General features: G+C 48.8%; 1 protein-coding gene across 1 annotated transcript in view; it reads left to right on the plus strand.

Moving 5' to 3' along the window:
- Nucleotides 1-15,480, plus strand: part of VWF (von Willebrand factor) — a 175,320-nt gene that overhangs the window by 149,523 nt on the left and 10,317 nt on the right. The window contains exons 44-47 of the mRNA XM_045296004.1: nt 3,182-3,292; nt 5,141-5,321; nt 6,252-6,292; nt 6,750-6,866. Coding sequence (XP_045151939.1) covers nt 3,182-3,292; nt 5,141-5,321; nt 6,252-6,292; nt 6,750-6,866 — 450 coding nt within the window. The remainder of the gene's footprint in view (nt 1-3,181; nt 3,293-5,140; nt 5,322-6,251; nt 6,293-6,749; nt 6,867-15,480) is intronic.

Below are 15,480 nucleotides of genomic sequence, written 5' to 3' on the forward strand. Positions count from 1 at the left end.
AACTCAACCGCAACAGTCCTAGAAAGTGGGCAGTGGCCAGACAGCATTTCTCTCCATTTGCCCTATGACCCCTGTCTCTCTGCATCTTTCTGTTCACTTGCCCAGCTTCGTTTGCACGACAAGCCAGCAAGTCTTGCTTTTTAAAAAAAATTTCATTTGTATATAGTGTTATCAAATCTGGCCTCAGCTGAACATGGGCTGTTCCGTTCATCCTTGTTCAATCAGGGCTCATCCTTGTCCGATCTGGCTTGTTTAATATTTGTGTTCCGTATATTCTCAAGAGAAGAATGGGTGGGTATGACTCAGTCTAAGGATCGAATCCCTTGTGTGGTTCTCATTCTGGCCCGGTCAACTGTTGTAGAGGTGCCTGCTCAGACTGATCCACTGGACTGTGGAGGCGGGTCTCATCTGCTACAGAGGCTGTGGAGCTGGAATCCGAAAAGGAGACGGGAACGGAGCCCAGGGGGATGGATGGAGGAGACAGCGTTCTGAACCAGACTCTGGAGGATGGAGTTCTCGGTCTTCATGACTGCATGTTCACTTTTCCTGAACGAGGAAGAGCCCCTCAGGGCTTAGTTAAAGCTGAGTAGGGCTGGGTGAGGGCTGGACTTTGATCTGCACTCAGGGTTGAGTTGAGGTGGGGAGTCAGGGGACTGGGAAGGGCTACAGACTTTTATTCTTCAAAGAGTTTGATGTTCTTCAAACATCAGTTGTGGTCTGACCGCCACAGACTTTAGGGCCCTCCACTTGGAATTCGTTTGTGGTTAGTTTTTGACACAAAGAACACATCATCACCTTATTTTCTGATTTTTTCTTCTCTGACAGCGCAGACGACAAAAAGACACCTTCCCTGATCTCCTCCCCACTTTCCTGCTTCTCACAGCAGAGAAAACGTAAAGGGAGCACGGGTCGTTCCTTGTTGGTTTCCCAAAGAGTTTTATAGATGGGATTACATTCCTGTGACTTCATTCCCATGTGGGCAGGAAGAGGGATTCCTGTACCTTTGTATACACCTTCGAAAAATTTTCCTTTGGAGACATATGAGCCCCCAACTCCAATCTTTGACCCCCAAATCCCACCAAATCATAGCGTTGAGACTACGCTTTAAAGGAGTGGATGTAGCCCGCTATGTTTTATTCATTCTCCTGAAGGAAAAAGAGGCAGCATTGTTCTTCTTGCTTTGAGGATAGAAAGGCTAAGGACTAGCATAGGGCATGAAACTGGCCACAGCTTTGCCATTTATGTGAAGCCAGCAAAGGCCAGAGTGTCCTAACTCTTTGCACAGGGCCTGTTTTCTGAGACCTTTGCAAGTGGTAACACTTGTGGTTACACGGCCCCTGCGAGCCAGGGACGAGGTCTTCACACTGGGCTCCCTGGCAGGCGATAAAGGACCAGAGTCCGCGCCTCCCACCCCCCTCAGCTATGGCATCTGTGCTTAACCAGTGTGCTCCTGTGTACGTAAGGAAGTTATGTTTCAGTGGCGTATGCCTTCCGGCGTAGTTCCTGCTTAGCTCCATTGTTCATTGAGAGACTGGTGACTACAGGATGGGCGAAAAGGTAAGGAGAAGGGGCTAAGAGTATATTTTGAACAATGACAGGCTGCAGGAGCGGCAGGAGTAAGGGAGAAGGAAGGGATGGAAATGTCGAATGGAGCCCCGGTGGACACTGAGCAAATGAAATTCTAGGGGGTGGGGGGCGCGGAAGAGAATCTTATAAATATAACAGCTGGACATTTGGTGGCATGACCACAGGTACCTGAGCATGAGAGGTGTGGGGGCTTCTCCGGTGAGACTCACCCATTGCCCGTACTAGGAGGCAGCAGGACACACTCAGGAGTTACAATTCCAGGTTCCCCCGCACTTCCAGAGGGAGGTACAGGAGTGACACGAGAGCCCTCGCAGCATTCATTTCCCCCTAGGTGCCCCCCTGAATCTCTTCTCCCGAGGTTCCCGACTTCCTTTCAAGGCATTCTGTGTACTGCTTGACAATGCAGGTGTGTAGACTATAGCATCCTAATTTGCTGCCTTGTACACAGCCAAACCCAACCCACAAGATGTTGAGTCAATTCTGGCTCATAGCAACCCTATAGAACCCTATGGTTCTGCCCGATAGGGTTTCCAAGACTTTAAATCATTATGGAAACAGACGGCTGGTGGGCTTGGAACCCATGTTTTTCAGTTATCAGCCCCAAGCTTACCCTATACGCCAGCAGGACTTCTTTAGTGCACCTCAGCTACACAGCCTTGGATCAGCTCAAAGAGGTCAAAAACAGCTGTGTGCTGCTATGACGTGGGTAGGGATATCAGTATGTCCCATGGAGATAGTGTGAAATTGAGCCAAGTCTCTAGAGCCCCCCCCCCCTCTCCCGAGAGAGGCACCAGCTAGATCAAGGGGGAGCAGCACAGGCTAGGCATCCACACCCTTCTCAACACCTGCACCTATTCCTTCTCTCTTACGGATGCAGCTCCAAGATGAAGCACACACCGTCCTGGGCTCTTGCCCCTTGGCTCCTGGGACAACCACGCACGTCATTGCTTTGCTTGTGCTTGGTGCATTGCCTCTGAGTTTTCTGTGGAGGATTCCGATCCAAGTCCCTAATGCGGTGGCCAGATCGGATGACCCCCCCAAGGGGCAAGATAGCCTGGCAAACGAACGCTGGGGTGCTGGTCTCCCTGGCAGGCTTCTTGGGGGAGGCTGATCTCTGTTGCACTCTTATCTCATTTTCCCATCTGAAGAATTCTGGGCTCCAACCACTTGTAAGAAGTCCCTCTTTGCAGTTTGCCAAGAGGTGACAGAGATTCGGGTACTTGCCGTGTCTCATTCGTTAGCCCTGTTGGCCTGGACGTTGTGTTTAGATGCTATGACAATAACAGTTCTCAGTGAGGCCCCCTAGTGAGCAAGCAGGCCAGTTAGCTGCTGCAGCTGTGTGGAAGCCGGAATGCCTTTCGTGCTCTCATGGACTGCCCCTGGGCCTCGAGGAGAGCCTTTCCGAGGGCAGAGTTAGGCCGACTCCATAGTTGGTGTTTGGTAATTGCTTTTTTTGGGCATGATTCTGAGACCAATTGCTGACAAAGACGAAAACTCCCACTCCAGTGTCCCCTCTGCAAAACCCCAGGGCCCAGGACGTATGTCTTTGCCGCTGATCTCTCCGCCTTGTGCCCTGTTCTTTTTGTCCATACAGGGCTTCACGTATGTCCTCCGTGAAGGTGAATGCTGTGGGAGGTGCCTGCCGTCTGCCTGTGAGGTGGTGTCCGGCTCACGGCGGGGGGATTCCCAGTCCTACTGGAAGAGTGTATGTCTGAACCCCCGGGCAGGTGGGAAGGAGGGCAGTGATGTCACCAGTCTGGAAGTCCATGTCTGTGGGCCAGCGTGGATTGCGTTCATTTCTAAAATAGGGGTGTACCTTCTGTCCCTTGCTTTCCCCAGGGGGAGTTTTAATCTAGCTGTTAGTGTAACCCAGGTATCATTTAGGACGATTTTGTCTCTCAGGAACTAGATAAAATGATTTCCAACTTCCCGTTCTGTGACGTCTTGGGGGTGGGTGTGGGTATTCTTTGCTTGTCTGTGAATCTGAGGCCCTGGTCCCACTGAGTGGCTGGTCTCAGGAGACCTCACCCTCCGGTGTGTGCGAATGAACCCGTGGGCTACAAGGACGGTTCGAGACCACAGTCAACCCAGGCACAGCCCTCAGACTTTTCACTGGTTTCCAGCAAAACCACCCCGGCGATGTGGAGAAGGTGGAGAGATGTCTAAGTCACAGAAGCAAACACGCTCTCTGTTCCTAAAAGTCCCCTCAGCTGCGTTTGCAACGCTGCCTGTAGTGTGTGGCCCATCTCCCCATTAGTGCCTCCAGCTGTGCCTCCCATCACAGCCAGATCCCAACTCACTTGCTGATACAGAATGGCTCAGCTTTCTCTTTTGTGACCTCTGCCCCTACCCTCCTAGGCCCATGGGTGCGCAGATTAACTCAGGATGCCCACTAAGCCATTCTCTTTTTTTTTTTTTTTTTAACATTTTATTAGGGGCTCATACAACTGTTATCCCAATCCATACACACATCAATTGTGTAAAGCGCATTTGTACATCGCTTCTCAAAACATTTTCTCTCCATTTAAACCCCTGACATTAGGTCCTCATTTTTCCCCTCCCTCCCCGCTCCCCCCTCCCACATGAGCCCTTGATAGTTTATAAATGGGTATTTTGTCATATCTTGCCCTGTCCGACGTCTCCCTTCACCCACTTTTCGGTTGTCTGTCCCCCAGGGAGGAGGTCACACACAGTTCCATGTAATCGGTTCCCTCTTCCCTACCCATTCTCCCTTTACCCTCCCTGTTTTGCCACTCACACCACTGGTCCTATAGGGCTCATCCATCCTGGATTCCCTGTATTTTCAGTTCCTATCTGTACCAGTGTACCTCCTCTGGTCTAGCCAGTCTTGCAAGATAGAATTCGAGTCATGGCCATTCTCTTAAACACAGAGAGTCCCCTCCTTGGGAAGTTTGGTGCGGGTGCTAGGATAATAGCAGTTCTTTTGTTCTGAAGATGCCCCACAGTTCTTTTGTGATGAAGTTGAGGTGGGTCGTGCTAAGCCCCAGCCGCCTCAGGGGATGGGTGCTGGAAGCATGGGAGGTACACACTCAGGCCTTCCCCTTCTGCTTGCTTCCAGCAGATTGACGTACACTTTGTTTAGAGAGGAAGGCGTGCCCTTGGACCTGCCTCATTCCCCACTTGGGCCCTGGTCCTCCTTAGTGATAACAGAAGGACTCACTTAGCCTTTGTTTTGCCCACTTCAAAGCTGCAGATTTTGTCCATCCTCCCCAGGACCAGAGACCAGCTCAGACCCCAGGCTGGTCCATCCTGATGGGGTCTGAGATCTGGTCCCTTTGAAGACCTGCCCCTGTGCATTTTCCACCCCACTTTGGGGCTCAAACAGCCCTGTCCTGCAGCCTTTATCTCAGCATGAGTGTTTATGAAACAAGTATCGGGAGACTGAGCTTCTCTCCCCACCTCAAGTCTCCGTCTGACGGAGAAGACCTGAGTGTCAGCAATGGTTCTGTGGCCCTGTTTCTGGGAACGTGCCAGGGCGCATCAAGTCATGAATCGTGGTTGGCAGGGGTGAACTAACCCAGGTGTTCCACAGGTTGGCTCTCGTTGGACCTCCCCTGAGGACCCCTGTCTCCTCAACGAGTGCGTGCGAGTGAAGGAGGAGGTCTTTGTGCAGCAGAGAAATGTCTCCTGCCCGCAGCTGGAAGTCCCCACCTGCCCCACAGGCTTCCAGTTGAGCTGCAAGACCTCCGAGTGCTGCCCCACCTGTCGCTGCGGTGAGGCGTGCTGGCCTGTGCCTCCACCTTGGAGCCTGTTGCTCCCTCCCGGTCCCTGCGTTCTCTGCTCTTTTAACAACTGGGTAAAATGAGCAGGATCAGAATCTTCTCTTCAGTGCCTAGAGCGTGCTTCCTTGAGAGAGCAAACAAAGATGAGAGAAGTATAACAATGTCCTGAAGCCCCTCTGCCCAGCTCTGTACCCCATGGAGGCCTTTTACCATGCTTTCATAGAGCCTCACTCATCGATGCAGGCGATGTTAGTGGGTGCTGGAGTTGGCATTCGATCCCAGCCTTGCTTTCTCTGATTCTGGAGACCACCTTCTCAACCATATGCTGTATCACTTCCAAGAGGGAGGAATTCCAACTCTCTGCATAGTTGGTCTGAAGCCTCCCAGGGGCACCTTCGAGGACAGGGCTGGCAGTGGGCTTCTGGAAGCCCGGTCTTGAGAAGCCCACGGAGCAGCTCTGCTCTGCACAGGTGGCATCGTCATGAATGGGGCCTGACCTGACCTGCAAGCAGCAACTCCTGCCCAAAGCCAGCAAGCAGAGAGGGAAACAAAAGCCAGCGCCCCCTACCACCCTGCCTTGTAGTCCCTGTGCGACTTCATCTTGGGACTGGAAGGTTTAAGAGTAGAACTTTATTCTCTCACTGACTGAAACCTCCTCCCACTCACCCCTTGCCCTGAATCCACTGAAACAAGTGCAGTCCCCTTGAGAGTGGATGGGAGCTTCTCACAGAGGCCTGGTCGCTGTGGGAATCTTCCAGGAGTAGGTCTTGGGGAGGGAGGCCCCCGGGGCTCTGGCAACAGGACCCACAAGCTCCGGAAGGAGGACCGAGGCCAAGATGGAGACCAGGAGACCCTTGGGGGTGGGGTGGGGTGGGGTGGAGCGGGGAGGGCTGTCTCATGCCCTGTCCTTCTCTCCCCCAGAGCCCGTGCAGGCCTGTGTGCTCAATGGCACCGTCATCGAGGTAGGTGGCACACGGGTGTGCTGCTGGGTGAAGAGGGAGGCCACTCACCTTCCAAAAGGGCATGCACGACAGCGGGAGACTAGTCTGTAGCGCACTTTCCATCGCTGTAAGCCCCCGAGACACCTGGTGCCCAGGTTAGGACAGTCTTCTCCCTGGGCCCTGCTGTTTAGCATTTACCCTTGGCACCCAGTCCCGCCATGTGGCCATTCCTCTGCATACAGAGAAGTGCCTGGAAGTCCTTGTGCACATTTCATCCTGTCTCCTACTGCCATGCGCATGAAGCCCTGACTCCTGTCATTCCTATGACAAGAGGGGAGAGCAGGACAGGACACAAGAGGAGCCCCTGGGATGGCTCTTGGCAGCTGTGGGCGGGCAGGTGGATGGATGGGTGAGGTGAGGGGGCGGATTGGAGCTCCGGGGATGCCAGGCCAGCCTGACCTGATACCTCTGGTTCCAGCCTGGGAAGAGTCTGATGATCGACGTGTGTACAACTTGCCGCTGCACCGTGCGGGTGGGGGTCATCTCAGGGTTCAAGCTGGAGTGCAGGAAGACCACCTGCCAGGCCTGCCCATCGGTAAGACAGAAACAGCTGGGACTGGGAAGGTTCCTAGGGGCAGAGGACACACAGACCCAGCACCTATGTGACCTAAGCAATGGGACCTCCTTTGGGCCTTTAAATAAGCCTTTCCTTAATTTCTGATTATGGAGAATATTTGATAATAATAAAGAAGAGAGTAAAACTTATTTACCTTAACTATGCTCCTCAGAACTAATTATAATTCTGTTTTGTAAGTTTTAAACATTTTTCTCCTGCGTTTTTTAGTGAACATACTATGAAAAGGCTTAGGATACTCTAAGGGATCCCGGTGCCAAATATTTAAGTGATTGGCTGCTAACGAAAGGCCAGAAGTCAGAATTTACTTGGTGGCTCTACATGGGAGAAAAGCCCAGGCGATCTGCTCCTGTAAAGATTACAACCTAGAAACCCAGTAGGGCAGGTCTGCTCCCTCCTCCTGGATTGCTATTAGTTGGAATCAACTGTACAGCAGAAAAGAACAACATACTACTGCATTAATTGTTTATAGCATGCATATTTATACTTACATTATTTTATTATATATTTAATACTTTTAGGGTATATAATTACCATTTCATACAATTCAGTAGTTCAATCATATTAAGGGTTGCATTAATTGATTTTGGGTATCCTCTAGTGCCCATAATGTTTATCAAACTGGTGCCCCTCCCTCTTCTGGGTTTGGATTTATTATTTGCAGTCCTTGGAGCACACAAGCTGCTGGGCTTCTTCCATGCAGACTTAGCGTCTGACTCCACGTGGCTGTTTAGATGGCTCTTTGTTTGAAGACAAGCCTTTAAGGCTTCAGATTCTATTTATCTGATAGCCAGGCATCATCTGGTTTCTTCACCACAGTTTGCTATAGCACCCACATCTTCAGTGATCTCCTCGTTAGGGTGAGTACCGAGCAGGGACATGTCACAAGAACTAATTGTTCTTATATTAGGGCTACTATCAAGTGAGGGATCAAAATCCATTCATATCTCTATGGTTTATAAATGTCCTTGGTTCACCTTAGAGACATCGTTATCATTTCATTGGACGCAATATCGTTACGAAACACCGTCTCACATTCTTTGAAAACATGAACAGTTGATAACATTAAGAAATATTTATCAGACACTGTGTGCAAGGCTCCATGACTACTGAATATTCATTTGAATGGAAGTGTCATAGCTTAACAAACAGACACATTTTATTATTTGGACCACTAGATGGTTTAAAAGATTGTGATGACTATATTCTAATAACTTTCTCATTGGACTCTGGGAAGTGGAGTCAGCCTTTCTAATCTGATAGATGAAAAATGGCAATTTCTTGCTTTAGTTATGCCATTTAATCCTACCTCACTAGGATTTTATGAGCCCTGCAGAGGTAGCTGGGTCTCAGCTGGGTCTCAGCTCTGGAGGAGGCCTTAGATTCTTCCTCAAGCTCCCTTCTGAGTTGAGGACATTTGCTGTTGTAGGAAAAAGAATTGGTTCAATGTGAGTCAGATGCACCAAACAGCTCACTGAGATGCCGCAAAGGGAGGGCTTCTCGCTTGCCTTTGTGAGGCAGGGGCTACTGGTATGTGTGGCGCTGGAGAGGGGAGTCCTTTGTAGGTAGAGTAGAACAGCCCACCAGAGGGGGAGGGGAGAGAGGTTGGAAGGGAAACTGGGTAGGAGTGGGTGGGTCCTGCATATACTGTATGCACTGGAGGCCAAGAGCCCTCTGTCTTCTCTACGGCATGTAGTACGTGCAGTGTCATGTTCTAATGAGGGTGGCCTAAATGGCATTTGGGGTTGTGTGGCACCCCTTTTGCTGTGGACGGTTTAAAATGCTCAATGAATCACCACTGAGGCGGTGATGGAAGGAGAGGGAGATGGTAACCTATGTGGGGGGCAACCCTACTTGTGGGGGACCAGCCTCCACAACCGAATGGGACCTAAGGGGCAGTTGTGTAATTGGAGGGTAAGTGAAAGAGGTATCAGACAAGGCATGCAAGGGCTCACCTCTTCCAGGAGACCAGAACCAGAGAGTGGGTGAATGTTTTCTCTCACAGGCTTAGATCATCTCAGGCATGCAAGTCATGTCATACACATGCATTAACAGGAAGGGGCCATGTTAGAAGTATACATGCAACAGGAAGGGGGTGTGCTAGGAACCTACGTGTAACAGGATAGTGCATATGTAACAAGATAGGTGGGATCTAGAGTTCAGTTGGTGGTTTGACCTGGTTTATCTCTGAGCTGGCTGGGCCTTAGGTGTCCTGAGCTCTTCTCCAGAGGATCACTCTGTGATCCTTATCAGAAGGGAGTGGGCCATACTTAGGGTGGGTGGTCTGATTTCTCTTGATGGCAGACAACCTTCAAGTGTATAGTAGCTACTATGTGCTTGCAAATAGCATCTTAAAATTGGTATTATTCTGGGAGCACATTGTGGGGAAACAACTTTAAAAAAAAATAATTTTATTGGAGGCTCGTACAACTCTTTATCACAATGCATGCATCTATTGTGTCAAGCACATTCGTACATTTGTTGCCATCATTGTTCTCAAAACATTTTCTTCTTACTGGAGCCCTTGGTATTTAGCTCCTCATTTCCCCCCTCCCTCCCCCACCTTCCCTCCCTCATGAACCCTTGATAATTTATAAATTATTATTATTTTGTCATGTCTTACACTATCTGACATTACCCTTCACCCACTTTGCTGTTGTCTGTCCCCCAGGGAGGGGGTTATATGTAGGTCCTCATGATCGATGGGGAACAACTTTTCGGTTAGGAGAAGACAACCGGGATTCAGCTCCATCTCACGAATGAGAAGGCCTTCCTCCTCAAGAGTCTGCCTCCCAGCCTCTTCATTATGAGCACAGAGAATTTGTCCACTTATAGGCCCTTCCCAGTTCTCCCTTCCCCACACGTGTAGCATCTTCTGGTGGTCAGAAGACATCCAATCCAGGTGTTGTCTCTCCCTGTTATGTAGTCAATTCTGACTCCTAGTGCCTCTGCTGGTCAGGGTAGAGCTGCCCCTGTGGCTTTCTGAGACTGTAACTCTTTACAGGAGTAGAACAAAGCCTCATCTTTCTCCCATGGAGCAGCCGGTGGTATTGAACAGCTGACTGGCCATTTAGTAGCTCAACGTGTAACCCACTCTGCCAGCAGAGCTCTTTAGTTTAGGTGTAGGTTTCAAAATATGTTTTAAGTATCGTCCGTCGCTCCCTTTTGTTTTTTTTGTTTTCGTTTTCCCAACTCCCCTCTGAAGCCTGAAATCTCCCTAGGCTAGTCCACTTACCTCTTGCTCCCTGTGAACCCCCACTTTAAGCATTTCTCAAATCTTGCGGAAAACTGCTCAGGTGACTCCATTCTAGTTCAGCATCCTGCACTGATCTCAATCTCCTCTGCCCTGAAGGGCCACCCTGAAGCCCTCTGGAACCTACCATTGGTGGGGAATTAGGTCCGGGCAGGTCTAGACCAGACTAAACGGTTAAGGTCACCAAAGGTCTACACCAGACTAAGTCACCAAAGAGATGGGAGGCCTTCGTTTCCTCCCAGGGAAGACAGTGCTTGCGCCTTAAGAGGACACCAGCAGGAGGGTGGAAGGGATGAAACCAGCTGTCAAGGAATGTGTGAGGAAAGGAGGGTGCCTTGAGCAGGGCGGGGGAGGGGGGGTGTAGAAGAAAGGATCTTCTGGGTAGGGAGGCTGAGTGGCAGATGGTAGCAAGGGTTGGAGTGGGGAAAAGGAGATGGAGAAGACCGGAGGGCTTTGCCCAGCCCATGCCATGTATGGAGAGAAATGGTGCCTGGGGCGGGAGGGTGAAGGAACGGGGGAATAGGACTGATTGGTTGCTCAGAGTTAAACAAGGGGACTTGGCTTAGCAGGCAGAGGCAGTCGTTGCCCCAGAGAGGGGAGAGCAGACATTTCCAGCAGTGATGTCGTGTTTCCTCACTAGCCCATTCAGCCCTACCCTCTAAGTGTATGGTGGCATATGGAACCCACACCCCTGTCAGCGGCAGCCGGGGAGTCCAGCAGGGTTGAAACACGCGCTCCTTGTGGGTGCAGCTGTGGTCTTGACACCTAGGGGGCTCTGCTTGCCTTATTCAGTCCTGCACGTGGTTCTTCCGTGCCCCCTTTCCCCAAATCTTACCACTTCCTTAAAACCACTGCCCCTCTCCCTATTACCCTCCACCGCTTCTTTCCTCCTTGTTCGTTCATCTTCTGTGACTCCCTCTACTTTGTCCTCTGCATCGCTGGCTCTTTCCCCTTCCCATCGCAGCTCCCCTGCTCCTCCGCCCTCCCCTTCGTCTGTAAGGGTTGGTCCATTTTCCTCGTCTCTTCTTCCAACGCTCACGAAAAATGTCCAAGTCCAAGTTCCCGTGAAACCCTGCCTGACTTAAACCTTCTTTTGTTTCCTCCTCCTGACTCTTACCCACTCACATTCCCTCCTTATGTTTATTCCATCTCCTTTCTTCCTCTCCCATGTACCTTGGTCGTACTTTCCAAGAATTGTGCATTCGAAATAATGAAGCTTAAAGCGCACAATTGATATCCTGCCTAATGGCCTTCCAATACTGCAGTTGTGTCCTTTGGAAGTGATGTTTTCGGCTTGGGCCCAAGTCTCCCTGTGCTGTGCTGTGCTGAGCCCCCTCGTCACTGCTTTCCTGACTACCTACTCCCTGAGGGCGAGTTGAATTCAGAGCTTGATTTATGAGTAGCAAACTGTGTCAATTCACTTCTGCACAGCCTCGCCTACTGGTTGGCAACCCTCAGTCCATGTACACTGAGGAGGGAATAATAGGGAAGGACAGGGTTTCTGTCTGGGGGCTCCACATGATCCTGTTAGAGATTCATGCTGGAGCCACCGCCAGGACCTCCAGTTACTAGAGATCAAAGTGGTGACGACTCAAAATGAGAGAAGGAATGACTGTCATTTGTTTCTCACGAAAGGAAGTGTGTCCTTTTAAAAACGTTGAGCTTCTGTTCCTTATTCTCTTTGGGGGCAGAAAGAGAGTTCGAACAAGTGATGGTACTTATGAAATGGTGATGGTGGCTTTTTCATGTTTCCTTTATTAAAATTATTTGAAATAGTCTTAATAAAAAAGTTGATGGTGCTATGTGGTCTCCCAGATTTGAGGGCATTCATACATGATAGTAGAATCCACTTAGAGGCCAGTAGTTTGAAACCCCAGCTCTTCTGCGGGAGAAAGATGAGGCTGTCTACTCCCATAAAGAATTAGTCTCAGAAACCCACAGGGGTAGTTCTCCCCTGCCCTATAGAGCAGCCATGAGTCAGAATTGATTCAATGGCAGTGAATTTTTTGGAGTGTCGGGAATACATTAAGGAATAGCATAGACACAGTTTTGAACTTGCATGCTTATTAAGTAGAGGGAAAAAATTTAAGATGCATTTTTTAATTACAAATTTATGCTGTAAAGAAAATATGTATGTGTGTATAGTGTAAGTGTTCCTGGAAGTGTTCCGGAGTAGGTGATACTTAAAATGGTGACTAAAGTATGAGACCCACACTTGTCTGTCAGTTGGCACTGTGGTGGCTTGCATGCTGCTGTGATGCTGGAGGCTAGGCCCGTGGTATTTCAAACACCAGTGGAGTCATCCATGGTGAACAAGCTTCAGCAGAGATTCCAGACTAAGGCAGACTAGGAAGAAGGACTTGGGGGTCTAAGTCTAAGGAGGAAAAATTGACCAGCGAAAACCTTATGAATAGAAGTGGAACATTACCTTTTATAGTGTTTGGAAAGCACTGAAGATACTCCTCACAGTAGGCTCGACCTTAATGGCAGGATAAAATAAAGTTTCTGGAATCTCCTTTCTGCTGACGTGGCATGACTCAGAGTAAGAAGAAGCAGCTGCAAACATCCATGAATAATTGAGATGTCGAATGTATTGTGAATCTAGGAATACTGTAAGTGGTCCAAAGTAAAATGGAACACTTGAAGATAGATATCCTAGGCATTAGGGACCCGGACTGGACTGGTGTTGGTCATTTTAAGGAGTGCTGGTGGTGGAATAAAGAATACTGGTGGCACTGTGAGCGGCTCACCCCGAGGTTAGCGGCTCACACCCATCAGAGAAAATAGAGGCTATCAGCTCTGGTAAGTATTTACCACCTTGGCAACGAGACGCAAGGTTGCTATGCGTTGGAATTGTGTTTGGTGGCGGTACAGTGGGCTAAACGGCGGGTTGCTGAATGAAAGGTTGCTGGTTTGAACCTTCCAACTGCTCTGTCACGGAAAGATGAGGCAGCCTGCTTCTGTAAAGATTTAGCGCGTTGGAAACCCTAGGAAGCAGTTCTGCTCTGTTCTACAGGGTCACTGTGTGTTGGATGGACCCAACAGCGGTGGGCGTGGACTTGACCATTTAATTCACACAGCCATATGGTCTGCACAGCTGAGTGACAAGCCGAAGATGAATGCTGTCACATTTTAATATCTAACGTGAAGTACAATGGTATTGGATCATATCCATATGCCTATATAGAAGGTCAGTTAATATAAGCAGTATTCGAATTTACCAACCAAGCACCAGTGACAAAGATCAAGACACTGAGGATTTTTACCAACATCTCCAATCTGAAATTGACCAACGTGCAATGAAGATGCAGTGATAATGCTTGGGATTGGAATGTAAAAGTTGGAAACTGAGGAAGGATTGGTAGTTACAAAATATGGCCTTAGAGAAAGAAATGACGCAGAACATTACATAATAGAAGTTTGCAAAAACCAATGATACCTTTTTTGCAAATGCCTTTTCCCAACAATGTAAATGATTGCTATACGTGTGGACCTCACCAGATGGAATACGCAGAGATTGGAGACGTTCAGCGGCCTCAGTACCGAGCAGGGCCTGGACAAGGACATCGTCCTTGGTGGAGAAAGAGGGTCAGTGAACAGGAAGAAAACCCTTCAGCCTAGGGGCTGAGACAGGGGCTGAAAAAACGGGCTCACACTTAGCAAACTTGTGAGGGTGGCACAGGAGCGGGCAGTGTTTTCTGTGTTCTATACAGAGCGGGTATGAGTCAGAACTGACGCAGTAGCAATGAACACAGTTACTGTATACTTTTCCTGCTTGGGATTTCCGGAGCTTCCTGGATCTGTGAGTTGATTTTTAGACTTTAAAAATAATCAAATTGGAAAAAAAATTCAGCCTTTCTTCCATTTCTTCTGTCCCATTTTTCTCCCTTGTATTTCTGGAACTTTCCTTATATTTACATTCAACCACATGACACTGCCCCGCTGGCCATTGCTGTTGTTGTGAGGTGCCATCTAATCAGTTTCCACTTTAGAACACCAGACTGAAGTGCTGCCCAGTCTTTTGCCATCTGCATAGTTATTGTGAGGTCTGAGCCCATTGTTGCAGCCACTGTGTTAGTACATGTCAGCGAGGGTCTTCCTCTGCTCACTGACCTACCTTACCAAGCACGGCGTCCTTGCCCAGGGACTGGGTTCTCCTGGTAACGTGAGTTACCAAGGTATGAGTCGAAGTCTTGGCATCATCACTTCTAAGGCACATTCTGGCTGTACTTCTTCCAAGATGGGTTTGTCTGTTCTTCAGGCGGTCTGTGGAACTTTCAGTCTTCTTCTCCAGCATCGTCATTCAAGTGCATCGGTTCTTCTTCAGTCCTCCCTATTCATTGTCCAACTTTCACATGCAAACGAGGTGAGTGAACATACCATGGCTTAGGGCAGGAGGAACTTCCTTCTCAAAGTGACATCACTGCTCTTCAATACTTTAAAGACGTTGTGTGTGGCGGATTTGCCCAAGACAATTGAGATAGTTAGTTTATTGTGCAACACAACAATGTATCCTTTGATTTGTTGAGTGCTCCTTCCATGAGTGTTGATTGTGGGTCAAAGCAAGATGAAATCCTTGACAACTTGAATCTTTTCTCCATTTATCATAATGTGCTCTATTAGTCCAGTCATGAGGACTTTGGTTTTCTCTACACTGAACTGCAATCTATACTAGATGCTATAATCTTAGATCTTTGTCAGCAAATGCTTCAAGTCCTCTTGGCTTTCAGCGAGCAAGTTTATGTCATCTGCATATCACAAGTTGTTGATAAGTCTTCCTTCAAGCCTGATGCCCGTTCTTCTTCATATAGTCCAGCTTCTTGGACTATTTGCTCAGTTTGTGGATTGAATTAGTATTAAATGATGCAAACATGTTGCACACTTTTTCTGATTTTAAACCGTCTTCCCTTGTGCTGTACGAACCTCTGCTTATTGGTTCGTGCGCAAGTTCTCTATGAGCACAATGGCATGCTCTGGGATTCCTGCTCTTCTCAGTGCCATACATAGTGTGTTTTCCACAGATGAATGCCTTTGTGCAGTCAACCAGACACAAGCAAACATCTTTCTGGTGTTCTCTGCTTTCATCCAGGATCCATCTGACACCAGCAATGGTATTCCTTGTTCCACGTCCTCTCCTGAATCTGACTTGAATTTCTGGCAGCTCACTACTTTTTTTAAAATCATTTTATTGGGGGCCCGCACAATGCTTATCACAATCCGTACATCCATCCATTGTGTCAAGCACATTTGTGCATTTGTTGCCATCATCATTCTCAAAACATTTGCTTTCTACTTTAGCCCTTGGTATCAGCTTCTCATTTC

This window comes from Echinops telfairi, unplaced genomic scaffold, assembly GCF_000313985.2.
Source record: "Echinops telfairi isolate 266 unplaced genomic scaffold, ASM31398v2 ScPeMD7_7356;HRSCAF=8355, whole genome shotgun sequence".
Lineage (NCBI taxonomy): Eukaryota > Metazoa > Chordata > Mammalia > Afrosoricida > Tenrecidae > Echinops > Echinops telfairi.